Below are 27,085 nucleotides of genomic sequence, written 5' to 3' on the forward strand. Positions count from 1 at the left end.
TGTATATTTTTAGTGTTTTGAACTCTGCACAGTGTTTTCATACCAAAGTTGGCATTCAATGATTTTAACTATGAGAAAAGAAATACAGTAACAATTACATGCTATATATATTTCAGACTCTTCTTTTAGGTAGACAGTTGGACTAGAAGATGGTCACTTTTCCCAAAAGAGACACTGTGATTTTCTCAGTAAATTTATTTTGAATGCTGATAAAACACTTCTGTCTGAAAAAATCTGACTTACTTTTTTTTTTTTTTTTTTTTTGAGATGGAGCCTCACTCTGTCGCCAGGCTGGAGTGCAGTGGCACAATCTTGGCTCACTGCAGCCTCCGCCTCCCAGGGTAAAGTGATTTTCCTGCCTCAGCCTCCCGAGTAGCTGGGAATACAGGCACCACCACGACGCCCAGCTAATTTTTGTATTTTTGGTAGGGACGGGGTTTCACCATGTTGGCCAGGATGGTCTTGATCTCTTGAACTCATGAAAAAATCTGACTTTTATCAAAGCTGAAACTCTGGGAGTTGAGTCTATATTTCATGCATATTTTTTCTCTATGCCTTTGATCTATGTTCTTCTTATCCTCAGCTGAAGTGCAAATCTCTCTGTTTTTGACATTCTCAGGAGCTCTCATTTCCTTCTTAACTTTTCCTCTGCTGTTCACTTCCAGTTCTTTCAGCACTTTTAATCCTTAGTGCTCTTACATCTTCAGTACTCAGAGTTTTTACTGGTCATCTATTTCTGTGTAATACACTAACCCTCAATTAAGTGGCTTAAAACAATGACAACATTTATTTTCATAAAGCAGCAATTTTAGTTTGATTTTGCTCTGATCATTGTCACTGGGGGGTATTGCAAAGACTGGTTGCTAGAATTGTCTAAAGAGCGCTTCCTCACAAATCTGGAAGTCGGTGCCAGCCGTTGGCTTAGATGTTAGCCGATGCTGCGCGTTGGAAGACTCACATGCCGCCGACTTTCTACATGGCATTGGCTTCCTCATCCCTGGTACTGAATTCCGCAACAAGCTTCGATAGAGACAGTGAGCTGTATTAACTTTCAGGACTTAGCCTCGGAAATCAGACACTGTCATTCTCTGTATATTCTATTTGTTGAGGATTTGACAGAAGCCCATTCAGGCTAAAGGGATGGAGGAAGGTCTGGAAGACCCATTTTGGTTGGAAATTTTGTTGAAGCAATTTTTTATAGTCTACCATAGTGCACGTTCTTTTTTCTCTTTCTGCAGCTTGCTATAGAATCATAGAAAGCTAGAAAGAATGCAGTTCTACCATGGACCATTCACCGTGTGGGTCATTATTACTTCCTCTGAGCTAACAATTGCATTTATGAAAGTATTGCTTTAGACATATTATTAAAAGTCTGCTCCTTCTTTGAGCTCCATGTCACCTTGTATCAGCTTTGCTACTACATTAGCTTTGTCATTTACTGTCTTCTTGGTTCCTCGTCATTAATTGATGGATACACCTACTTGATAGTCTTTAAGGATGACTGCCCCAAGGTATAGCCGGCTCTCCGGCCAGCCCATCTACCCATCCACCTAACTATTCACCCATCCACCCACCCATCTACACACCACCCACCCATCTACCCATCCAACTACCCATCTACCCATCTAGCCATCTACTCAATCACCCACCCATCTACCCATCCAAGTACCCATCTACCCATCTAGCCATCTACCCAATCACCCACCCATCTACCCATCTACGTACCCATCCACCTAACCGTCTAGCCATCTACCCATTCACCCACCCATCTACCCATCCACCTACCCACCAACCCATCCACTCATCCACCTACCCATTTACCCATCTATCTAGCCAGGTTCCCATCCACCTACCTATCCACTCATCCACCAATCTACCCATCCACCTGCCCATCCACTCATCCACCATCCACCTGCCTGCCTATCTATCTATCTATCTATCTATCTATCTATCATCTATCTATCTATCTATCATTTATCTGCTGGTACCTTAAGCAGTTATGTTTGTAGCTGCAGGAAACCATCCTCAGACTCCTTCCTGACAGCCACCAACGGAGCTCTGCTCAGGGCTGTGGACAAGCACCAAGCTTTTCTCTTGGTTAGCTCCCCTACATCACAGTGCCTGAACCAGTGACCCCGGCTTCCCTTGTTTAGAGGAGCCAAACTCCTCTAAACAGATGAACAGCAGCAGCAAAGAGGAGTGAACACCCCTCTGTCCCTCAGCAGCCCTGAGTGGCTGTGACAGGCTGGGCTCGAGACTTACCAGGTGCTTGGTGAGGTCCCAGTTGTGGATGACCCTGGCCAGAATCACTGAGGCATCGCCTTGGTGGCAAATGTCACAGTAATAGAGGCCAGAGAAGGCACAGAGCTCGGGTCGTACAAAGAAGAAGCCGATTTGCCGGAAGCAGCCTGGGGAGATGGGTAGAGAGTGAGTGGTGTGGCCAGAGTCAGCTCCTAGTAACTTGGGAGCTGCTATGGTGGAAATGATCTGTTCATTTTTTTTTTAAAGTAGGCACAAAGACAAGAATAACCACCACTCATATTTCCACCACTCAGAACTCCCCCTACTAATTAATCTTTACAACAACACACTGTAAGAACTATCATTATTTTACAGCTGAAGAAATGGATGCTCAGTGAGGTTAGGAAATCTATCTGGTCACATAGTGATGAAGTGGCATGGCTGCATTCAGATCTGGGTTTGCCTGGTTCCTTGGTTTGCCTGCTTCCTGGGGAAGGCACATACGCTTGGTCTAATGCCCCCAGGCAGCCCCCGCACAGGGGCATAAGAGCTTCTGGGTGGTACACCAGAGGCAGATGGGTAGGTAACCAGGAGGGTCCCAGGTGGGTCCCATCTGCAGGGACCAGGCCTTTCAGAAGGCAGCTCTGAAGTCCTGTTTTCCATTGCTAAAGGGGCAATGTGTTCCCACAAGTATTATAAAACCTTATTGCAGAATGTCATCATAATTGTGCTCATTCAGGGAAGCATTTCCAGAAAAGTACTATATTGTCTCAAAACTGCCTACAGAGGACAAAAATACTGTTTCACCTGTCAAATAGGAAAATACTTTCCTGAAAACTACTCTATGCGAGTGATGATTATAGAGAACTCTTGATTCCACCTGTAGCTCAGATCTAATCCAGCCCCATGGAGCCCCAGGTGTTTTAAATGGTCCTTCCAAAGGTCTTTACCCTCAGTAGCTGGTTTATGTAACAGCTCTGCAGGGCTTGATCAGATCTGCTATTTGTTTTGTTTGTTTGTTTGTTTGTTTTGAGATGGAGTCTCCCTTTGTCGCCCAGGCTGGAGTGCAGTGGCGCAATCTCGGCTCACTGCAAGCTCCGCCTCCTGGGTTCAAGTGATTCTCTTATCTCATCCTCCGGAGTAGCTGGGATTACAGGCACCCGCCACCACACCCAGCTAATTATTGTATTTTTATGTTGGCCAGGCTGGAGGATCTGCTATTTGTTTAATGTCCTCCAGTGCTTCCTTTTTTTTTTTTTTTTTTTTTTTTGAGAGAGTCTTGCTCTGTCACCCAGGCTGGAGTACAGTGGTATGATCTCACCTCGCCACAACCTCTGACTCTTGGGCTCAAGTGCCTCGGTCTCCCCAGGAGCTGGGATTACAGACGAGCACCACCACACCCAGCTGATTATCGTGTTTCCAGTAGCGATAGGGTTTTGCCATGTTGGCTGGTTCCAGAGCCTGCGTTCTGCTCCATTACCCCTTGCTGCGTGTGTCTAGTGTCCCTGCTGCTGGCTCAGCAATGCCAGCCTCCTCTCGGTCCACCCCTCTACTCGGGCCCCAGAATGGAAGCAGCAGAGTAGGGGCTATGGCGAGCAACGAAGTGGCTGGGGGAGAGGGGCTGGGGTCAGGGCTGGCCATAGGGAGTGGATGGGCAGCCAGCAGGGGGCAGAGCAGTCTGCACAGTGTCTGATGCCTCAGGACTGTGGAGCAAGGCTGGCTTCAGCCCCTCATGGTTGGATAGTTCTTACAGTGTAGAGGTGTCTCCACAGCGGGGGCCCGTGGGAGCAGCCAGTGGGTGTGTCCTGGGCAAAAAGCAAAGGCCCTGACTCAAGTCCTGAACACGTGCCCTGTCTACCCCAGGGGCAGGCAGAAGGGTCCCTGGGCCTTGGGACCAGAGAGCGGGCTCTGCCGCTCACTAGCTGCCTTACGCTGACCTTCACCTAATTTCTTCAAGCTTCCATTTCAGTGTCTGTAAAATCCAGCTACTACCAGCTATTTTGTGGGGTTATTACAAAGCTTAAATGAGGAAAGGTTCTGCAAGTACCCTGCGAATTATGGAATACAACGCAGATGCCAGTGGTTGGTGTCTGCCACTGAGCCGTGCCTGCTGGGTAGAAAGGAAACCCAGAACCCCTTGTCTCTAAAAACAACAACAAAAAATAAAAACAAAAACAAAACCCCACAGAACTCCAGACCTACTCATCAGAGTAGCTCATGAGAGGAAACTATGGAGTGAGACCACCACTTCTGCTGTCCTTCCCAGCTTCTCCTCCACCTCCCCTTTTCCCTAGTTTATAAGACAGGAGAGAAGGGGGAAAGTCAAAAGTTGGAAAGAAACAAAAGTAAGATAAATAGCTAGATGAACTTGGTGCCACCACCTGGCTCTGGTGGTTAAAATAATAATAATAATATTAACCCCTGACCAAAACTACTAGTGTTATCTGTAAATTCCAGACATTGTATGAGAAAGCACTGTAAAACTTTTTGTTCTGTTGATGTATGTAGCCCCCAGTTCAGTTCCTCATGCTTACTTGACTTATGACCTTTTCACGTGGACCCTTTAGAATTGTAAGCCCTTAAAAGGGCTAGGAATTTCTTTTTCCGGGAGCTCGGCTCTTAAGACGTGAGTCTGCTGACGCTTCCGGCTGAATAAAAAAACCTCTTCCTTCTTTAATCCGGTGTCTGAGGAGTTTTGTCTGCCGCTCGTCCTGCTACAAAACCAGTTTTCCAACTTTGCTTTGTAGATATCCTGGCTCTAGAACTGAATGGAGCTTGGTGAATAATCAAGAAACTGTACAGTGAGGTTCCTTGCAGAACTGCTTTTTCTGAGCTCAGACACGAGGTCATGCTGCCGGCCTTCATCATAGTAATGCTACCTGAAGCAGCCCCGTTAAACCTCCCTGGAGATGTTTTGCAGGGTACCTGCCCTGTTCTTCTAGATCCCATGTTCATGGAGCTACACACAAGAAATTTAAGAGCGAAGGGTTAGGAAAAAGCTTTGATTCCCTCAACATCTGGGTGGGTTTTATTAATTTTTCAACAACAAAGAGACATGCACCTGATAGCCCTTCTCTTTTCACCTCACCTAGTAGGAAAGTCAGAGCTAAATTTTCTTCAGCAACCACCACCTTAGCACCTGTACATCATCTGCCCCCTAATTCCTCTCCGTCTTGAGTCCCGTCTCTAACTTGCTTTTCGTGGTCCTGGCTTTTCAGTGAATTTGCCAGTTCACCACGTGTGTTTCTCTTGTGATCTGCCTCGAACCTTCTAGGGACTGAGGTCAGGGTAAGAGTAGTTTAAAAATAAGACAACACATGGACAGTGAAGGGTGTGGCCCTGGGCGTACCCTTCCTGCCGGGGTAGCCTGGTATTCTTGCCCACTGCCCTGGTTTACTCACTGGGGATGCAGTCCAGTCAGAAATGGGGCTCTGGCTCAGGGGCAGGGAAGGGGATCTGGGGAGAAAGAGGTTTCCCAACCAGGCCTGTCACAGTAAGCAGTCAAGGACACGGAGCCTCCTGTCTCTCTCGGGGCTGGGACGAGGGCTGCCATTCTAGGCATGAGAATTTCTTCTCCCAGAGGCCCTACTCCTCTCCACCCTCCAGGGCAAGGATTATTATTAACTCAACTCCTGGGGAGGGAACTGCAGAATCTGTGATGCTAGAAGCACAGGATAGGTCCCCTCGGGGGCCCAGCGTTGGCCTTGAGCCCTGAGAATGGTAGCCCCAATTCCTCCCAGGTCCTCCTTCTTGGGGCTTGCCTACAGTAAGGGTCCCAGAGCACTGCCAACAACTGCACCAGTATCACCTCTCTGGCTCTGGATTCCCACCTCTATTAATACAGCCAAAAGCTGCACTCAGTGTTGGCTCATAGAGAATTAAGGGTCAAATCCCGCCAGGTCATTTCCAGGTCAATAGTCGTCAGAGGGCCAGCAGGCATCACTAAGCCCCTTCCCTCCTTCTCCCCACCCCCGCCACTCACTTCCAGCACATTCTTCCTACTGGATTTGTCTTTGGGGTCCCAAGAGAGTGGCCTCCCTCAGCTCCACTGTGTACTCGGGGGTGGGAAACTTGGAAGGCTGCCCCTGTGGGAGAGGGAGGAAGGTCACAGGGAGCCCTCAGCCCAGATGTGTCTGCTGTGGCACTCCGACCCTAGGAATAGGATGGGGTCACTGGCGTGGCCAGGAAACAACTCTGGGGGAAGGAGCCCCGAGGGTTCCTCAACCCAGAGACCCTGATCTGCGAGGCCCAGAGGGAGGGGGCATTAGCCAGAGCAGTCCCTCCCTCATCTCAGTATGGTTGGGGAGGAGCAGCGACCCTCGCCATTAGAGGGAGAGTGGGTTAGGGAGTCAGATAAACTGGGTTCGGAGCTTGACTGTACAAGCTGGGTGACCCTAGCCAAATCCCCTCATCTCCCTGAGCCTCAGTTTCCCCATCTGTAAAATGAAGATAGCCTCTCAGGTAAGTGAGCAGGTCATGTGGCACCTGGCCGGGCAGTGCTCACTGAGCAGCCATTCCTTCCCATCCCCAATGCCTGGTGCTACCCCCAGATCTGCAGACAGGACCTGAAGTTTCTGACGCAGATCTGGGCCCAGCCCCTCATCAACCTGCAGATGGTGAACGCGTCTCTGTATGAGCATGTGGAGCGGATGCACCTCATCAGGAGGAGTTGGGAGCAGCTGAAGCTCCTGGGGGATTACCTGGGCCTGTGCCGGAGCGGCGCCCTGAAGGAACTCAGCAAGAGGTGAGCAACCTCTATGTGCATGCGCACGAACACACACACACACGCACATGTACACACAGACACACATGTACACATACCCACACACATAAATGTTCACACAAATGCACAGACATGCACACACATGCACATGCGCACAAATGCACACACATACAGGCACTCGTGCACACGCACACACACACACGGGCAGTGCCCAGGGCAAGGTGTCCACCTGGAAGAAACCTGGGCAGAGATCTTCCCATTGGGCCTGGGAAATGATCACATTTTTTGTGGATGATTTTGTTGGGGTTTTGTTCATGTATCCATTTGCTCATTCAAAAACATGGACTGAGAACATACTAAGCTCTGCACACCTGGCGAGGCGTGTGGGCTGCAGCACTAAGCAGGCCAGAACCAGGGCTGACCCTCCAGAAGCCTCTGAACTGGCAGGGAAGACAGGTGGGAAAGCCAGAACTCCATCCGGGCTGAGGGTGAGAGGGAGATAGGTGGGAAAGCCAGAACTCCATCCGGGGCTGAGGGTGAGAGGGAGACAGGTGGGAAAGCCAGAACTCCATCCGGGGCTGAGGGTGAGAGGGAGACAGGTGGGAAAGCCAGAACTCCATCCGGGCTGAGGGTGAGAGGGAGACAGGTGGGAAAGCCAGAACTCCATCCGGGGCTGAGGGTGAGAGGGAGACAGGTGGGAAAGCCAGAACTCCATCCGGGGCTGAGGGTGAGAGGGAGACAGGTGGGAAAGCCAGAACTCCATCCGGGGCTGAGGGTGAGAGGGAGATAGGTGGGAAAGCCAGAACTCCATCCGGGGCTGAGGGTGAGAGGGAGATAGGTGGGAAAGCCAGAACTCCATCCAGGGGTGAGGGTGAGAGGGAGATAGGTGAGAAAGCCAGAACTCCATCCGGGGGTGAGGGTGAGAGGCAGGAAGGACATCCTGGAGGCACGGAGGCTTGACATCTAGTCCAGATCAGAGGAGGACAAAGCAGGAAGGACTTCCTGGAAGAAGTGACTTCTAAGGTGAGACCTGAAAAATGAAGAATTAGAAAGGGGAAGCAAAGGGGGAAAAAGCATTCCAGACAGAAGGAATAGCATGCATAGGCCATGAGCGAAGGCACCGGTGGAAAGCCCAGGAAGAACTTTGGCGACAGTGTGGAGGAAAGCGGGGAGTCTGGCGAGAGGCAGGCAAGGGCCAGATGTTCCTGCCTCTTCCCTGTCCAGCTCGTCGTCTGGCCCATGGCGGCCTCCCGCCTGAAATTCTCCAAAGAGGACACGATTGGGGCGAGGCCCTCAGGATGCCCTTCAGGAAGCTTCTCTTACCCAGGGCCTAGGGCCTTTGGTGCTCAGGAATGGGATGTGATGCCGGGCTTCAACAGGGACTCAGGCCTCTCCGTGACCTGTCATAAATGCTTCCTAGTCCTCAGGTCACAGCCCAGGCCACAGTCTTCCCAGGGCTGTGCTCTCCCGGCACCCTCAGGAGGGCAGACCTCAGCGGATGCCTGCTGGTGCCTACTGCCCAGCATGGGCTTCGAGTCCGCCTCTTCTGGGTTTCTGGGGGCAGGGACCAGCTCACAAGCCCCTCCAGGTTCCTCCGTCTGGCCTTCCCTCGCCACAGGGCTGGCCTAGAGAGCGCCTCTCTGAAGACTGCCTCTTCCATCCTGGCTGCAGTGCTCCCAGCTCCGGGCCTCCTCAGGACCAGGGTGTGCCCCGAGCAGGTCCCCAGGGGCTCTCAAGGGGTACTGCAGGGGGCTGTCCCCTAGGCAAAGAGGAGAATCTGGCCCCACAGCTGCCAGCTGAGCCTTGGTCTCCTCTGCAGGGCCTGGAAGAACAGAAAGCCCCTTGGGGACCACCATGTGGGACCCTAGACCCTAGAAGGCTTCACCCCTGGAGGCTCTGCCCATCCCAAGCATCCGCGGGTGACTGGGTCTCCACCTCTTGGCAAGCGCTGACTCTCCCTACCTCTGAGAGTCCAGAGAGACTGTCCTCCTGCCCACCTAACCAGGTGCTGAAATCTCTGGGGTCGGGTGGGGCCTCATCACCCTCTTTGGTCAAGGAGCCAGGTACCTGCACAGGCCTGCAGACCTGTGTAGACCAGGTGCCTGTGGGGTGGGTTGTGGGCCCCAGCCCCATTCACCCGTCCCCACCCTGCTGAGAGAGTTTCTTCATCGGCTTTACTCACCTGTCTCTTCGGGCACCAGCGGCAGCCCTGTCGCTCTCTCCCTGGCCCTCCTGCTCCGTCCCTGGGCAGCAGCGCTGTACTCCTGCCATGCGCTCAGCCTGCTGCCCAGGGAAGGGCCGTGCCTGTGGAAGTCCCATGGAAACAGCGTGGGGCAGGGGAAACAGTACGGGAGCCCCTCAGCCACTGTGCGTCAGGAAAGTTGCTTCACTTCTCTGGGTCCAGCTTTCCCATCTATAAAATGGGCCAGTGATTCCTCCATTCCTGTGGCCTCCTGAACAGTGGTGAGGGCTGCGTGAGGGACCTAGAGTCTGGGCCACAGATGGCGCTGGGTCAGCATTGTGTGTGCCCTGAGGGCACCTGATCCAGCCTTGGCAGGGGCCAGAGGAGCTCCCAGAGGAGATGGCATCTGAGCTGAGGGCACGCAGAGTTCTTTTCCTTTTTTCTTCTAAAATGTTTTTCTTCTTTACAAAGGTCAGTGTTTCAAGTGAGGGGCATTTATGAAAGGGAATACAGCAGACCGTTCAATCAGCCCTTCTCAGAGCCCGCCACCACCTGCTTCTGCACCTCACTCCATCCACACACACGTGTTGCCACAACACAAGTGACATCGTGTGTCTATTGAACTGGGGTTTAGAAAAATGAGGGAAGAGTAGAAAGGGCAGGGGAGAACCTGGCTTTCCTGGCTAAAGGACCAGTAGCAGCAGGCAGGCAGGAGCACAGCTCACCGAGGCCCTAAGGGGCTCTGGGCAGCTGGGCTTCGGGTGCAGGGCCCAGAACTCAGAGGGCCCTCGACGACTTTGGATTTGATCTGCCACCTGTGGGGAACCATTGAAGGGTTGTGAGCACGGGGCTGTCACTTCTGATCAGCAGTTTACAAAAGGCCACTCTGAAAAGACCAGGGGCAGTGGTTCATGCCTGTAATCCCAGCACTTTGAGAGGCCAAGGTGGGCGGATCACCTGAGGTCAGGAGTGTGAGGCCAGGCTGGCCAGTGTGGCGAAACCCCATCTCTACTAAAAATACAAAAATTAGCAGGGTGTGGTGGTGGGCGCCTGTAATGTCAGCTACTAGGGAGGCTGAGGCAGGAGAATCGCTTGAACCCAGGAGGCAGAGGTTGCAGTGAGCCAAGATCACACCACTACACTCCAGGCTGGGAGACAGAGCGAGATTCTGTCTCAAAAACAAAAACAAACAAACAAAAAGACCATTCTGGCCCCAGTGGAGTGCAGTAGGTGAAGGGGAGAGCCCTGGGTGGCGGCTGGTGTAATTAACCCAGGGAGCTGGGCCTGGACTGAGTCAGCCAGAGGGGAGGCTGAGCGGAAGAAAGGGCTGAGGCATGGGCAGGTCTTGAATGTGGGACGGGAAGTCAGGGAGGAACTGTATTGCACTAGTGGCAGCTGCCTGGCCGGGTTCTCTCCGGCAGACCTCGGACATGTCTCCAAGGGCCAGAGAAGCCCCTAAGAGTGTCCTCTCCAGCCCTTGAGAGGAAGCCATCACAGAAATGCCTCACACCCTGTCCACCCACCAGACCTAGGTGTCCCTCCCGACAGCCAGGGAGGGGTGGGCAGAGGAGGAGTCGGGGCTCAGGAGACAGGTGGCACCCAGGTCCCCCATCCATGTGCCCCTGAACTTCCAGCCCTTGCCTGGCCCTTTCTTTCCCTGTCACTTCATGGGTTCCAGGAGCTAAGATTCGACCTCTCCCCTCTCTCCCGGAGAGCCCTCCAGATTCCTCTGGTCTCTTTCTCAGGTAGCCAGCCTCACACCAGAGGACAAAGAGGGTTCTCATTGTGTGGGTGGAGAAACTGAGGCCCCAAGTAGGCCTGGCTGTGCCCTGGTGCACCAGAGTTTCTCTCCTGGAGGCCAGGAGGGGAAGTGACTTCTCGCCCCTGGGTCAGTGCTCTCTCCCCTCTGGCCTTGACTGAGCACTGCGGAGAAACCAGTCCTTGCTGAGAGGATGACAGGCCCAGGACACAGGGGCTCCCAGGGCTTCCACGACTATGGTCAGAGGACAGATGGCAAAGCTAATTCTCCATCCAGATCAGCCCACACTCCTGCCAGCTCAGGGCCAACCTGTGTCCCCCCAACCCGCTGTGTCCCATGTTTTCTTGGTAACAAATGGCAGCTTCCCTTCCTAGAGTGCAGGAAGTTTAGTGGGGACACCAGTATGGTAAACCAAGGGGCCAGTTGGCATCTTGGCCTTTGTGGCTGCTTAATGGGACTCACCGTTTCTATCCCAGATTGGGCTCTCCTGGACCACAGCTGAGGCCACCAGCTGGGACAAGGCCAAGCCCCCATTCCAGATGCTCCACAGCTTGCGCCCGGGAGGCCCAGACCCAGGGCTGGCACCATCCTGTCCCCAGATGTCTGGGGCATCCTGGGGCAGGTTCCCAAGCATCCTCTGACTTGGAGTAACCTCCCACCGCCAGTACCCACCCAAACACACGCAGCCAGGCCAGGCAGGTTTTGTACCAGGGGACTTTCTGCAGGTGTTTCCTCTCTATCTCTCAGGATGGGGCCCCCTGGATCCCTGCCGTTGGTGTGGTGGAAACTAGAGCCACATTGGTGGCTGAGCCCTTGTCCTCTGCTGCCCCTGCTACCTCTGAAATGGGATCTGCTGTACTTAGGACACATCTCAATTGCTCTCGTGTAGCACTGAAACCAGACACTTGAATGTCTGTCCCTCGGCCAAACCAGGGGCCACAGGAAGGCAGAGGCCATATCCTGTGCATTGCTGTCCCCAGCAGTGTCCCTGGTATGTGATGGTGGCAATAATGACAACAGCCTGCATCTCTAGGTATTTAGCAGGTGGACAAGTGTGCAGGCTCAGGAGCCAGGCCCCTGTGTTCAATCTTCGGCTGTCCTACCTACTAGCTGTGTGACCTCAGGCAAGTGATTTAACCTCTCTGTTTCCTCTTCTCAAAATTGGGATTGTGATAGTACCAGCCTCACAGGATTATTGTGAGGATCAAATGAATGAATGCGTATGAAGCTCTTAGCCCAGTTCCTGGTCCCAGGTGTCAGCACCCGTCCTCCTCCTTATGATTAATTACATGTTTACTGGGAGCTTGGCACCAAGTCAAATGCTTTAAATAAATTACTCAATCCAGACAACTCAATTTCCCAGACAGGGGAACCCAAGGTTCAGAGAGGTTAAGTAATGTGCCCAAGATCCAACCAGCTAGTTAGTTACCTTGAGGACTAGGTCCCAAGCCCAGGCAAGCTGAATTGCACTCCTAGCCCCTGCCCCGCCCAGGCGGCAGGTGTCTGCCTGGTGAGCAGCGCCAGGGGAATGAAAACAAACAACACAGGTTGGCCCGGGTCTTGGAAACCTCCCTAAAGAATCACTTGTGTTTTGTTTGAAGGCTCAACCACAGGAATTACCTCTTGGAGTCTCTGCATAGGTTCAGTGTTGCTGACCTCCAGCAGGTGAGAGTGTCATGTTTCCCCCGCCCAGACCTCCAGAGAGACCTCATTCCCGGAGAAGTCAGCAGGGAAGATGGGAGGGGTGTCTGTAGTTTACTGAAGACAGCAGTCCGCAGCTTTTCTGCAGCTCAGGGTGGGTTGCCCTGCTGCCCCAGCTTCCTGGGCAGGGACAGATACCCCTGGCACCCTGGAATAAACAAGCACTGCAGCAACCCCAGGATCACAGGAAGAGAGTCTGGAATACTCCTTTCCCCGGGGGAAGGGTACAGTGGAGTCGGGTCTCATCTGTGAGTCCCATTAGCCCTGAGTGACCTCAGTGCCCATGGGCTGGACGCTGGCACTGCTCAGCCTGACTCAGGGAGGTTTTCTTTTCTTGCCCACTTGGAAACTGGGGCTAGAAGTTCTCCAGGCAGGGTGCCATGGTGCCTCAGTGCAGGTGCTTGAAAGGCCTGGGGCCTCAGTTTACCAGCCCCTCACAGATCACAGACAGGGTGTATGAAGGATTCCTACTTGCCCTCCGCAGATTGCAGACGGGATGTATGAAGGATTCCTCAAAGCCCTGATAGAATTTGCCTTCCAGCACATCTACCACTGCGACCTGTGCACCCAGCGCGGCTTCATCTGCCAGATCTGCCAGCACCACGACATCATCTTCCCCTTTGAGTTTGACACCACAGTCAGGTATGTGGGACACCCAGCCAGCTACCTCCCAGCCCCACCCTTCTCCACACCCACAGCCTGGCCCAAGCACGCAGGGCAGCAGGCCTCGCTCTATGGGCAGGAACGTATTGAACATCTGTGTCGTGCCAAGGGGTGGTGCTGTTGTTCGGGGCAGTCCATGCCCTGGGCAGTCATGGGCAGCTCCGGTCCAGCTCAGGGGGCAAGACAAGCTCTCCCAGGACTCCTCTGCCTTTATGGAACCATCCGTCTTCCTAAAGAAGAGGTGGCTGCTGGCTCTCTGAGTGGAGCCTCCTGGTGCCTCAGTGTATGCCTGGGTTGAGGAGGGCTGTATGAGTTACCGCTCTGCACTATTGGCATGAGACCAGGCACAAAGTGGGCACCTGGTGGGTGGTACCTGCCACTGCCACTGCCTCTGTTGCTGAAATGATCACTCTTGTTCCCAGTTATCGCTCATTATCAGCAACCTCTCAGTGGAGAAATTCATCCAGACCTTCCTCAACCCACATGGGAGTGGAAAACTGAACTGGGAACATTAGTTCTTTTTCTGTCAGTGATCACTGGCCTGGATTCAGCCCTGAATGGGCCTGGGGGTGAGTTTTTAAAATTATACAGTCTTGGCCGGGCGCGGTGGCTCATACCTGTAATCCCAGCACTTTGGGAGGCCAAGGCGGGTGGATCACTTGAGGTCAAGAGTTCGAGACTAGCCTGGCCAACATGGTGAAGTCCCGTCTCCACTAAAACCACAAAAGTAAGCTGGGTGTGGTGGTGGGCACCTGTTATCCCAGCTACTTGGGAGGCTGAGGCAGGATAATTGCTTGAATCCGGGAGGCAGAGGTTGCAGTGAGCCGAGATCGTGCCACTGCACTCCAGCCTGGGCAACAGAGTGAGGCTCTGTCTTAAAAATAAATAAGTAAATGTTTTTAAATATGATAAATCCTTAATGAATTTCAAGCAGCATTTATAAAAACTGCAATAGTACAGAGAAAATCAGTGTGCATTGTGTGACATATCAGTAAGCACTGTTTCGAGAATCTCCTGTTCCGGAACGGAGAGGCACGGCATGCGTGCGTGGGTTACACAGTACGTCACAGACGTATCGTGGGTTCTGGTCAAAAGTGCTGGCCAGCGTGGCCACAGGGCAACCTCCAGCCCAGCTGGCACCAGCAGTCGTGCTGCTCTCTCCCCAGGTGTGCCGAGTGCAAGACTATCTTCCACCAGAGCTGCCAGGCTGTGGTGAAGAAGGGCTGCCCCCACTGTGCCCGCCGGCGCAAGTACCAGGAACAGAACGTCTTCACCTGATGCCCATCTGCTGACCCCGTTCTGAAGGCTGGGGGTGAGTGCGGCTCAGCCATCCCAGCTGGGTTTGCCATCAGCCCAGGATACTTACCGTGTCACAGCTGTGTCCCCTTGTCAGGAAGACCCTCAAATGTGACCAGAGCACTGGCCTCCCAGAGAAAGCCCAGGAGTCCCTCTGATGTCCCCTGGCCCCCTCACCACCCCTCTGCTGCAGGAGGCGTGGCTACCGCCAGATGCTCCCTGTCTCCAGGCAGACAGGGCCTTTCACTCACCAGGCCCTGGCTCACCAGCGTCCCGGCACCTCCGTTAGGGCTGCCCAAACACTGTGGAAAGGGGACTTGGGGAGCATTTTCAATTCCACATTCCTGATTAAAAGGTCTTGTTTTATAAGGTGAGTTTTTCCCATTCATATTTCAACAGAAAGTATTTTTTTATTCTTGACTCTACATAAGTCACCCATGAAATCCGGGCATTCTCACCCCCAGCGGATGCACAGGAGTCATTCAGGCCTGGCCTAGAGGCAGTGGGTGGCTGGCGGGCAGGCCACTGCTGGGACAGGACCCACCCGGTGCCTTTCCTTGGCCTTCATTGCCAGTGCCAGACCGCCCCTCAGCAGGTCCTGGTGACCCCGCTTCCTCTCTGTCTCCTCTTTACTCCCCACTCTTGCTGGCTGAGCCCACCCCTTTCTCAGCGTCAGAGCCCCTAGCTCTTCTCTAGCCCGGGGCCTTGGCCCCATTCGGAGAAGGAGAAATGACTGGAAACCAGCACTGTCAGCACTTTGAGCCCTCCTCGGTTTAGGGAGGGTCGCTGTCTTGCCTACCCCCGATCCTCCTCTACAGACAGGGGTGCTGCTGCAGATGCTCCAGGCCTACCTTGGTGGGTGCCCCGGGGTCACACTCTCTGCCTGACTGACCCCTGCCAGGGCACAGACAAGCAGGACCCCAGAGAGGGCAGGCAGCCCGGCCCTGCACTGTGGAGAAGTGACCCAGTCCTTTGCCCTAAGCTGTGCGGGGCTTGCAGGGGAGCTGCCCTGTGGATGCAGCCGTGGCCTCACAAAGCCATGAATTCCCACAGCATCACTGAACTTGCCCAGCCAGGACGTGGAGACTGAAGAACTTCCCCAGAGCAGGACTGCCTTTGAAGGGGCCTTGGGGCTGGGGTGGGAGCCTGGAATTGTTTTTGAAGTGAAGTTCAGACCCTCCAGGCTTTGGGGAAATGTGGGTTTGCTGGTCTGTCTGTCGCCATCCTCCACCTCTCCTGGACCCAGCAGGCCCTCAGTCCCAGCTGTCTTACCTGCGCTCAGCTTGGAGTCTGAGGCCTCAGTTGGAGATCTGCCTGTCACTGTCAGAGATGAGCCCACCCTCACCCCTCCCTGGGGGCGATCGGCTGCTGAGTCACCCACCCAGCCTTGGAGCTGGATGCCTGTGCAGCAGAACAGAGGCGGCAGTGGCAGGCAAGTGGAGGCTGCGCACAGCTTTTCCGGGTCATGGCGCACACCCGTGCCCAGATGCCAATGCCTCCTAAGCCGGGAGCTGGGTTATGCACCTGCCATGGCCCACATTAACTCTCCATCAGAGTTGGCCTCGTCAGAGCCCTCATTGCCCCATCCCTGAGTGGGCAGGAGCCTGGCCTGGGGAGGGCTTGGGCCTGTGAGGATTCTTCCCGAAGGCGCCCTCGGAAACAGACTAATTCTCAGGGAAATCAGATTGCGATAAAATGAGATGGAAACAGACAACATTCAGATCTGAGATTTCCTGTCCTTGAAGGCCCTTTCAGATTACAAGTTGGCATCCTCTGCCCATCTAGGTGCCGCAGCTTCCCCCAAGGACAGTAGATGGTAGGCCCAGAGAAGATAAGAGAAACTGGGGGAGGGAGGCCCAGTGGAGGGCCACGGCACGTGACCTGGTTCTGCACTGCCAGTGGGCTCAGCCCTTCTCCATCCTCAGCAAAGCGCCTCTGAGGGCACTTGTTTCCGCTTCTCCCCAACTTTTTTGTTTGTTTGTTTTGAGATGGAATTACTCTGTTGCCCAGGCTGGCGTGCAGTGGCGTGATCTCAACTCACTGCAACCTCCACCTCCCAGGTTCAAGCAATTCTCTTGCCTCAGCCTCATGAGTAGCTAGGACTTCCCCTTCTCTTCTGCCTGAAGGAGGGGTGGTTTGCAGATTTCAATCCAACCCCCAAGAGCTCATCACATAATATAAGTGTCATAATAGCTGATATTGGTGGGCGCTGTGGCTCATGCCTGTAATCCCAGCATTTTGGGAGGCCAAGGCAGTCAGATCATTTGAGGTCAGGAGTTCAAGACCAGCCTGGCCAACATAGTGAAACCCCGTCTCTACAAAAATACAAAAATTAGCTTTTTTTTTTTTTGTATTTTGATGGCATGATGGCAGGGGCCTGTAATCCCAGCTACTCAGGAAGCTGAGGCAGGAGAATCACTTAAACCCAGAGATGGAGGTTCCAGTGAGCCGAGATCGTGCCACTGCACTCCAGCCTGGGCGACAGAGCCAGACTCCATCTCAAATAAATAAATAAATAAATAAATAAATAGCTGGTATATTGTGTGCGCTGGGCATGTGGTAAGCTCTGCTTAGTGGACCTCATTTAATCCTCCCAATAATCCAGTGAAGTGAGTGTTACTATTGATAGGAAAGAAAGCTGAGCTGCAGAGATAAGGCAGAGCTCCCAAGGCCTACCAGCTGCCAAGCAGCAGAGCGGGGCATCATACCAGCCTGACCCCACCACAGACCATCACCGCTGCCTGGCTGTGCTGCAGGTGGGGAGGCACCTAAAAGGTAGGGAGGGAGAGAAGATTCCTTCAGTCACTATTTTCTAAGCATGTCGGGCACCAAAGACGGATGCTGAGTTCTGCTGTGTGCCTACCCTGGAGGGTCCCAAGGTGCCACCAAGCCTCAGACACACTGAGATTCTCAGAGGAAGTGGGGACTCACGGGTGGCAACGCCTAGCAGGGGCAAAGATACAGAGATAAGGGAGTTCCATAACTAGCGTGGCCAGATTCAACTTCCCACCCAACCCTGGACCCCCAGGAGGTGGTGTCAAGAGGGGCCATGGCCTGGGGTGCAGGCCCCTCTCCCTCCCAGAACACTGGCCTGAATCAGCCAGCTCCCGGCACACACAGTCAGGTCCACAGGCACACCTGTTCTTTGGGGCCTCTGAGGGCAAGGGGTCTGCTGGGGCTGTGGCTTGTGATGTCTGGTGTGAGTGCAGGGTCAGATCAGGGCGAGGCAGCTTGTCCAGAGAGGCAGAAAATTCCCAAACAGAAGACCCCCAAGGCAGACAGCCCTGGTGCTAGACTCCTGGCCTCTAGGAGGTTGTTCTGAGCTTACCCTGTGGACAGATTGGAGGGTGGCCCTCCTTCCCCCGCAAGTATCAAGAGGGAGTTGGGGATAGTGGGAGGGTAACCTGGCCAGGAGAAGCTGCACGGGGGAGGCTCCCGCTATCCTCAGTCCCACCATCTGAGCCCCGCGTCCTCTTCCTCCCTGGAGACAGCCAGGTGTGGCCCAGGATCCCGGGAAGTGCAGAGGAGGGGGTGGCGTCTTCACTTTTCAGGCACTGGCTTGGCCCAGAGGGGACAGGAAGCCAGGACGCCGGGGATTGTCTCTCGCAACTGCAGCCCAGACCCAGTCCGGGAGGAAGTTCTGCCAGGCGCTCTCCGCCGGTGCCTTCCTGGTTATATTGCTGAATAGGAAACCGGGCAGCGCGGGAACCGCGCGGTGGAGTAGGGAGCGCTGGACACCGAGCCCACGCGCACCCGCTGGGACAAGTGGAGGCGAGGCCGGCGAGCGGACGCCCCGAAGTGCCGGGGCAGGCAGTGGGCCGCCGAGCGGGGGTTGAGGTGGGAGGTGGGGTGGGGGTGGGGCAAGGGGCAGAATGGGGAGGAAAGTGTGCGGCAGGTGGCTGGTCCGCACCAAGGAGCTCCTCGCGCCTGCTCCTCTTGTCTCGGTGCTGGGGCGGGAGCTGCGCAGGCCTCATCCCACGGGAAGGAGAAGGTAGGCGAAGGGCTGCCCTCCATCTGGAGGCGGGAGGGGAGCAGGCCCAGGCCTCCAGTGCCGACCCAGGCGTTGACGCCGCTGTAGCTTGCGTCGCCTGGGCGGTGGACTCAGGGGACCTCCTGGCTACGGGTGCGATCTCGTGCTCCAGGGACCCTCCCGGCCCCCACCAATCCCTCCCCTTCTCTGTGTTCCCCCAGGTTGGCGAAGGAGCTGTAGCCGGGTCCCCTTCTTATCCAGCCCGAGACACTGCGCTCCGTTGGGCGTCCCCGCGCTGGGAATCCCGCTCGGAGTTTTTCCAGGCCCGGCCGGGCTGCGCGGGGAAAGGCCCCGGTGGGAGAGGTGGACCCGGAGCGGCGGGTCTGCAATCGGTTTTAAGGGCTCGCAGTGGGTGATTCAGGGTGCGAATAACCTCCCCGCGAACAGGAACGCCCGCGCAAGACAACCAGCCCCAACCCGGCATTCCCAGAGCCGCGCGCGGGAGGGACGCAGGGACTCCGGGACAGCAAATCCCCGGGGGAGAAGGGAAGGGGGAAGACGGGGCAGGGGCAGCCCCACCCTTCTTGGGCTCCGCTAGCGACCAGCCAGCGCCCCTTCAGACGCAGCCTTTCTGGCTCCTGGCGCCGGCCTTCTGCTCTGGGCCTCGTCCCAATGCCCCGCAAGGTCCCCAGCAGAGGCAGTCAGGCTCCTCCTCGCCCCACCCAGACACAGCTGCTTTTGGTATCGGCGACAGCACTCCTGAGCGTCCCTGTCCCTATTCGCTGCCGTTGCCAGCTCCGATTCCGCGCAGCCTCTCCGGCCTGGCCCCTGGAATCCCCGCCCAGGGCGATGGTAGGGGCCTAACCTGCCGGCTCCGCCCACGGGCCCTTGGACTCCCTGAAGCCCGCCCAGCCGACATGAGTGCGCTGCGGGGTCCACCTTGGGGTTTGTTGGCTCAGGGCAGCTCCATGACCCCGCCTCCGGGGCCCAGTGTGCGTAGTGACTCAGTGTACACCCTTTCCTCGTCAAGGAACGCTTGAGAAAGTGGCGAAGGGGCCTACGGGGGACCCGGTTGGACCCTGCTTCTTCGGTTCCTCAGCCTCGGCCAGCGACGGTCTCCTGGCCCCTGGTCCGCGTCACCTTAGGGGGCAGAAGGAGGTGTGGTCAGTGTGGGAGTCTGGAGGGGCCATGCACTTCCGGCGAAGACCACTGACTCGTGGCTTTGGTGGAGGGGCTCAGGCAGATTTAGTTAGGCTGTCCCCGATCCCTGACACACTGGAGCCAGGGCGGGAGTGGGGCTTGTGACCACTCCGGAGAGCTCTGGGGGCCCTGCTCTGGGACTCCGCACCGATAGTCACTGTCTCAGAGCGCATTCTCCAGGGGCCACTCTCGTGGGGGCACTGTAGGGGTCCCAGGGCAGGTGGGCAGCCTTTCTCGGGGGCGGCGTGAGAGCCGGAGAGCAGGGGACGGGGCGGGCCAGGCTAGGGGTCACGTCTGCGCTGAAGCAGCTGCGGAAGGAGAGAGAAACCGAGAGAACCGGTTCCCCCGCCTTGACAGCGGAGGCCCCCACACCAAAGCCCTCGGACTAAGCGGGGCAGGGACAGCCTCCAAATAGAGCTGTTCACCGGGGCGCCTGCAGAGCCCGCATCCCAACCCCGACCCAGGGGCCGGGGCGCAGGCCCGCGGAGGGAGGCGGTGCTACGAGACCCTCTGCGGATTCTCTGCGGGCGGGAGGCGTCCAGGTGGGACAGGGCCCGGGGAACGGCAGGAAATGGGCTGCTTTTCTCACTTGACTGACGGGAAAACTAAGGCTCAGTCAACTATTAAGCAAGCGTGGTGTCGACCTTAGAGCAGGCAATCACCCCTCGTTTTAAAGCCAAGGTTTCCCTCGCAGTCGATTCGGATCAAGACTACCCCACAATCTCCCCACCACAGGACTGAAGCGAGGCTCAAATCTTAGAATCAGCCCCACGAAATGAAGGGGTTGTCCTAATTCCAGCACTGAGTGTAAGAATAGAAACCTTAGATGTGAGTGTAAGAATGGATACCTCAGATGTGATTTTATGGAAGTCCCCATTTTAGAAATGGGAAAACTGAGACCCGAAGGCGAACGGCAAGTGCAGTATCGGGACTCGAACCCATGTCTGTGCCTGAGTGCGGGGCTATTCCGGGCTGGGTTGTCTTGACTTCCGCGGCCCTCCTCCTTTGCCTGCAGGAAAACGCCGCGGCCGCGATGGCGGCGGCTGTGCAGGGAGACGTGTACGTGCTGGTGGAGCAGGCCTTCGAGTACACCGGCAACAACGCGCGCCGCGTGGCCATCCCGCCCAATGAGCTCTACCTGCCGCTGCGGCGCAGCACCGAGCACCTGTGGCATCTGCGGCGCTAGCCCGGCGGCTGCCCCTTCTACCTGCCAGCGCAGTACGTGCGCGAGCTGCCTGCGCCGGACAACCCTGCCACTGCCGCGCCGCCAGGTCCCCACCCGGCCCCGCGGCCCCCGAGCCGCTCTCCTATGACTACCGGTTCGTGAGCGCGGCGGCGGCGTCAGCGGGCCCCAGTGGCCCCCAGGCGGAGCCCCGAGGCGGCCCCAGCTCCCTGTGCGGCCCTGCGCAGCGCGGCGCCGCGACCCAGCGCAGCAGCCTGGCGCCCGGCCTGCCCGCCTGCCTGTACCTGAGGCCCGCGGCGCCCGTGCGGCCCGCGCAGTCCCTGGACTACCTGGCGCGCGCCGCCGTCTCGCCTCCCGCCGGCCACCTCGGAAGCAGCGGCAGCTTCAAGGCCTGCAGCGTGGCGGTGTCCTGGGTGTGCCTGCTGCCCCTGGCGCGCAGCGACTCAGAGAACGTCTACGAGGCCATCTAGGAGGTGCGCGGCCCGCCGCGGGAGGAGAGCACCAAGCAGGTACGACCCCGGGCGCGGAGGTGGGGAGGCTCACTGGGGACCGCGCCTGCAGGGAGCCTGGGCGCGAGGAGACCCGCTCCGCTCAGCATCGGGCACGACGCCCACCTTTGTCCGAAGACTTCGGATGAGCTCCCTCTACCCAGCCGCGAAACAGTGCAGGCCCCCCGTCCCTCATCTGCAATTCCCAGGCTCCAAAGCTCCCTGGAAGCCCAAAAGGTTTTTCGTAATCCAATTGGTGGCAAAATTGCGCTTGAACTGATGTGAGGCTGTTGATGGTCTTTATTTATCGCGCTTGTGTGAATATTCATATTTTGCTGCAGAAATGCAAAAGAGCGCGATAGCCGGCGGCTGTCCCAAGCTCTGATGGGAGGTAATGTAACCCACAGCAGGTGGGTGCCTCACGATATCTTTCCAAGTCCCAGCTGTTCTGTATTCCGAAGCGCATCTGGGCATGGAACGGGGGATTGCGGGCCTGCAGCCAGCTCAACCGCCTTGCCCATCTCCCAGGAGCCTGGGGTCAGATGAGAGGGTGGATGTGAAAGTCTGGCGTCTGCTTCCCTTTGAGGGTGCTTCCAGAATTTCAGTTCCTTTTTATTTTTTATTTTTTAAAGAACTCCTGATGGGTTTGTTTCAGAAAGACGTCCGGTTAAGTAAGGTTGCTTTTTTTTTTCCTCTTCAGAATCCAGTTGTGTTAATCTGGGAAATCGAAAATAGAGCACGTTTTATAAACACTCTTACATCCCCAGAACACTCTGGGCGACCCTGACATTTTGAACTTTAGGAACTTTTCAGGGAGGGGCAGCCCGAGGGGAAGAAAGGATGCTCAGAACCGTTCTGCCATCTGCCACCGGCCGTGTGATGATCTAGAGGCAGTTCCCTTCCTCTCTCAGAGTCTGGGTTTGTTCTTCAGCCCAAAGGGAGGGGGTGGACAGATGACCTCTGAACCTTGGGAGCCCCTAATTTCTTTCGCTGTGCCTGATGTTATTATCATGAACATTGATGCCCACCATGTGCCAGGACTGAGTCCGGGATGCCCAGACGAAGGAGACACGTAGGCCCGCTGCTGGGTCTTCCCTCCGCCCGTCTCGTTACAATGCAGAGCTCAGGTTTTGAGGCTGGGGAAAGGAGAATTGGACTCTGCTGGGTCACCTGCCAGCTGCGGACAGCCACTTAACTTACACGCGAGGACGCTCCCCCAGGCCCAGCGTCCTCTGGTGTAAGCACTATATCTAAGGATTAGGGTTGTGAGCCTTAAACGAGGTAAGACTTCGAAGCGCTTGGCAGTAACAGAGGGTCCACCCAGACTCTCTAGGTAGTCCTCTTTTGGCTTCCCTGGATCTGCGCCGCCTTCTCTCCGGCTCCTGCAGCGGCAGCCCGCCGCCTTGCGGCCAGGATGGAGAACGGCACCCGACGGGCGGGGCTGGGGACCGCGGCTGGTTCCTGTTTCGTGCTGCTGCCAGCGGGCCAGGCAGCTTCTCTGGGATAGGTGGCTGGATGCCAGCCCTCTTCTCCCCCAGCGCCCCTCAGTTTCCTGCGCAGGCTCCCGGTGGCGCACTTCCTGGCCTCTCCACATTCTCTGTGCTGGTGACGGTGGGAGGATGCCTGCCCGTCTGAGCAGAGCCCCTGGAGGTGGGGGAATGGCCTTGCTCTTTGAACCTCGCATCTGACCCAGGGTCTGGCTCAGACAGAGTGCACAGAGAGTGCGTGTTGAAAAGGGCAGAGGTGTGGCAGTCCCTTACCTGTGAGCCAGGGCTCTGTAAGTCTGCCCAAGGGCCACCACCCCAGGCCCCAGGACCAAAGAGGAAGGAGACTGCCCAGGTCCTGACATCTCCTGAGAAGACAGATCACCTCGGCTGCCAGAGCACCTGCCAGGTGGCCCCTCTACCCATTCTTCCTCCAGCTCCCAGCAGGTTCCTAGTTGCAGTGGCATCTGGGGGGAGGGGCACAGGTGATGGGGGCAGGGGACTTACCCAGGGGGGCATCTAGGACATTGGCCAGAGACAGGCAGCTCCCTGGCCCCGCTTGTGGCCCTAATTCACTGTGTGACCTCCACAAGTCACTTTGCATCTCTGGTCCTGTTTCCTCCCCTGTGCGATGGGTGCAATAATACCACGTTCCCTGCACAGAGCTTTATTCAAGAGGCAGCTGTGGGTCTCCCTGGCGCTCCACCCCCAACAAAGTCCAGGGTAGGGAGTTAGTCCTGCCCGCCAAGGGAACCGCACCCCTGCCCTTAGTTGTCCCAGGCGGCATTTCCCACCATGATCCTCCAGGCCCATTCACTCGTTCATCAGGCATGAACTAGCTGAATACCTGCCAAACCCTGGTGAGCCTTGGGATCTGGAGAGGACTGAGGCATAGCCACGTTCCTGGGGGAGTCGCCCTCTTGGATAGGAGGCCAGCAAGAGAAGACATGGGGCTGGGGCTCAGGAGTGGAGCTTAGGGTTGGGAGTGGGTGCCCACCCGGGCAGGGCCTCATGGGCACTTGCCAGGAATGTGCACGTTATCCTGCAGCTGCTGTGAGGCTTTTAGCAGAGACAGGAGTGGGATTGAGAAAAAAATCCCTGTGGCCAGGGCTTCAAGCACGGCCGAAGCTCTTGGTGGTCTTGTGGTCATGTGATGGTAACAGAGGTTTGGGAGGTGGATGGGCAGGGCCTGGGGGCCGAGGGAGGTGGGAGGGAAATCCGGTTAAGTTCTAGATTCCCGGCTGGCACTCGTGGGCAGACAGTGGTGCTGCTTACTGAGGTTGGGGTGGGGGGCCACTTGGGGAGTAGTAGGGTGAAGAAAAGCTGGGACCCACCTGGATTTAGGTGCCAGACAAAGGGAAGAGAAGCGTGAGAGTGCTGCCTCAGAGGACAAGAAGTGTCCAGAAGAAGGACGCACAGGAAGGTCACGTGAGAGAAAGGCCTTATAACACTTACCTGAAGTGGCCACTAGAAGCTCAGCTGGTCGGGGGAGGGGGGGTGCTGAAGGCAGAGGGCAGTGGTCAGGAGTGAAGTGAGGGTGCGAATTGAGCATGTGGACAACGGGCAGGAGGAGAGAGACACAGTGTAGCCAGAGCGGGTGTAGGTCATGGATGGAAACGTGGTCCCCAGGTTCAGGTTGGGGGGGCAGGAGATGGGGAGGCTGGAGATGAGGAGGAGGTCGTTGCTGAGAAGGGATCTCAGAAGAAAGTGGGTTTCACCGTGTTAGCCAGGATGGTCTCGATCTCCTGACCTCGTGATCTGCCCATCTCAGCCTCCCAAAGTGCTGGGATTACAGGCTTGAGCCACCGCGCCCGGCTGAGATCCAGCCACTGCACTCCAGCCTGGGCCACAGAGCGAGACTCCGCCTCAAAAAAAAAAAAAAAAAAGAAAGTGGGTGCAGAACAGAGGGGACAGGATGTGGGGATGGCATGGCATGGGGGCACTGGGGAGCATGTGGGGACCCCCCTCTATTAGGCAGCAGCTCAGAGCTTAGGGCAGGCTACCAGGCAGGGCCAGGGACCCCCAGAACAGAGGAGCTCCTGCCATGGATGGTGTTTTACAGCCTTGTCACTCCCCATGCACTCTAGTCACACATATTGAGCACTTGGTGTGGGTTGGTCACCATGCCGGACACTGGGGACAAAGTGTGGTAAGACGCAGTCCCAAAGGGGCTAACAGTCCTGTGGGCTGTTGCTCAAAGGCTTGTACCCAGGGTTAAGCTCCCAGCAGCTTGGAAGGCAGGCATGGACACCTCCATTTGCCCTTAGTACAAACAGAGGTTCAGAGAGGTTTAGTGACAGGACGAAGCTCATACAGCCAGGAAGTGGCTGTGTCCGGGACAGTTCCAGGTCCCTTGACCCCTAGCCCCACCCTGGCCACCAGGTTCAGTTTCAGTCAGGTGGCATTTAGGGTTGGCCACCCTATTCCCCTTGGCAAAAACAGTACAAGCCAAAGGCAAGCAAGCGCTCCTTCTTCTGAGCATCCTGTGTGCCCAGCCCTGTGGTGGGAGAGTTGATGATGTCCCAGGAAAGGGGGCAGAAGCAAACCCTTCTGAGAGGGGAGAGAGGGAGACAGGGGAGGTAAGCAGGGACGACTCCTCCCCTCCCCCAAAGAGGCCACTCAGGGAATCCTAGGAAGCCAGGCCAAAGGCGGTACAATAAAGGAGCCTCTGAGACTCTTCCCCCTGGCTGCGGTCACCATCCCTGCCCAGAGGTGAGAAGGCTCAGGCTGGTGGGGCTGGCCTGGAGCTTGCCACTGCTGCTGGAGCATTGGCTGCTGGGAGGGAAGTTCCAGCCAGGCTGCTGCACCTTCTCTTATAAGCAGCCCTGGAGGCGCCCCACCTGATACAGGCAGCGTGGACTGGGGGACCCTCAGTCCTCCTCCTCCTCCAATGGGAACTGTGAGTGAGCCCCAGTCCCTAGGGGACTAGAGGGTGGCCACAGCAGTTTCCCCACTCTCTCCCCTCACTTTCTCACCTGGGGGCCCCTCCTCTCTGGATCCAGGGCCAGCACCCACTTCCTCTGAGGGCAGGACAAACTCCGACGGCAGCCCGAGGCCGCTGTGATTGAGAGAAAGGAACTGGCCTTGGGACAGACCCACCTGTGCCCACTCAGGGCCAGCCAGGGGGCCTCTGGCAAGGGGCTTTGGTAATAGCAGGAAGCTGAGGCCAAGTTGAGGGGACTCCAGCTAGCCCCTTGCCTGTACTCCCTCCTCCAACAACCCCCACCCCCACCCCCCAGCTGGGGCAGCCGCCCTGGGGTGGCTCTGCTGGTTTCTTTATACCTGACCCAGTTCCCTCCCAGTGGCTCACCTGCAGCCCCAGGCTGTCCCAGAGCCCCTCTGCCTGCCTAGGACCTGACTTAGGAGACAGCAGCTTCTTGGGTCCCCCTCCCACCCTCACCCCACATTGCTGTCCCCCCAGAGATCTCCCTGCCACCCCCAACTCCCCTGTAGGCCACAGAGTCTCTGGGGGTCTCCTTGAAGCCTGCACCTGGCTCTCACCTCTTAGTCCCTGGCTCCCTTCAGCCCCAAGGGCCTGAGATGGGCCCCACCTGCCCCCTCACTTCCTTCCCAGGCCTCAACAGTTGACCTCACTCTAGACCTATTTTTTTTAATGTTTATTTAAATAGTTGTGGGGAGCAGGTGGTGTTTGGTTACATGAGTAAGTTCTTTAGTGGCGATTTCTGAGATTTTGGTGCACCCGTCACCCGAGTACCCGAGTGGTGTGCACCGTACCCAATGTGTAGTCTTTTCTCCCTCACCCCCCTCCCACCCTTCCCGCACCCCCAAATCCCCAAAGTCCATTATATCATTCTTAGGCCTTTGCCTCCTCATAGCTTAGCTCCATAGACCTATTTTCTCTGCCCTTCTTAGAGCTGACTGTGTCCAATACAGGGAGGGGTGGGCGTCATGCTGAATGCCAGCCTGGATGGGTGGTCAGTGCCAGGCCTTGGGGAATGGGAAGGTCCATGATCATGACCGGGGGTAGCTGATGACCAGGAATGTGGCCAGGGCTCCATGCCTGAATGTTAGGGAGATTCGGAGCTGGATCTGTGCCGGGGAGTGAGAGGTCAGCGGCTGTTGGTTCATATTGAAGGGGAAACAGGGCAGCCAGGACTAGGGCTCTGGGGCACAGGGGCACAGGTGCTCTTGCTAAAATTTGGGAAGCTCTGTTTCCAGATTGCAGAAGGATTCT

At 56.2% G+C, this 27,085-nt stretch overlaps 2 protein-coding genes and 1 pseudogene across 5 annotated transcripts in view; all 3 read left to right on the forward strand.

The window, feature by feature from the left end:
• Positions 1-245: 245 nt before the first annotated feature.
• Positions 246-18,387, forward strand: LOC103243188 (putative pleckstrin homology domain-containing family M member 1P). 4 transcript variants are annotated; one of them, XR_012088863.1, is made up of 3 exons: positions 246-13,248; positions 13,692-13,838; positions 14,436-14,536. XR_012088863.1 is itself a non-coding variant. In XM_073005118.1 (3 exons), the coding sequence occupies exons 2-3, from the start codon at positions 13,103-13,105 to the stop codon at positions 14,545-14,547; spliced, it is 258 nt and encodes an 85-aa protein (XP_072861219.1). In that variant the 5' UTR covers positions 246-12,700; positions 13,091-13,102; the 3' UTR covers positions 14,548-18,387. The 4 variants fall into 4 exon arrangements, 3 of the variants coding, with proteins under 3 accessions (XP_072861219.1, XP_072861220.1, XP_037849748.2); XM_073005118.1 differs by lacking the exon at positions 13,692-13,838 and having other exon boundaries at positions 246-12,700; positions 13,091-13,248; positions 14,436-18,387; XM_073005119.1 differs by lacking the exon at positions 13,692-13,838 and having other exon boundaries at positions 246-12,570; positions 13,091-13,248; positions 14,436-18,387.
• A 72-nt stretch (positions 18,388-18,459) lies between these two features.
• LOC119622198 (rho GTPase-activating protein 27-like) lies at positions 18,460-21,711 on the forward strand (annotated as a pseudogene).
• The window catches only part of LOC103243189 (importin subunit alpha-1-like), a 28,545-nt gene continuing 22,786 nt past the window's right edge, over positions 21,327-27,085 (forward strand). Inside the window, exon 1 of the mRNA XM_073005120.1 lies at positions 21,327-21,427. The gene's annotated coding sequence lies outside the window, so the exon portion shown is untranslated. The remainder of the gene's footprint in view (positions 21,428-27,085) is intronic.

Source organism: Chlorocebus sabaeus, chromosome 16, assembly GCF_047675955.1.
Source record: "Chlorocebus sabaeus isolate Y175 chromosome 16, mChlSab1.0.hap1, whole genome shotgun sequence".
NCBI classification, from domain to species: domain Eukaryota; kingdom Metazoa; phylum Chordata; class Mammalia; order Primates; family Cercopithecidae; genus Chlorocebus; species Chlorocebus sabaeus.

Coding starts and splice junctions, on each gene's coding strand:
- LOC103243188 (XM_037993820.2), top strand. CDS start 13,103: ATGTATGAAGGATTCCTCAAAGCCCTGATAGAATTTGCCTTCCAGCAC. Junction 13,249..14,435: donor GAGTTTGACACCACAGTCAG/GTATGTGGGACA, acceptor CTCTCTCCCCAG/GTGTGCCGAGTGCAAGACTA.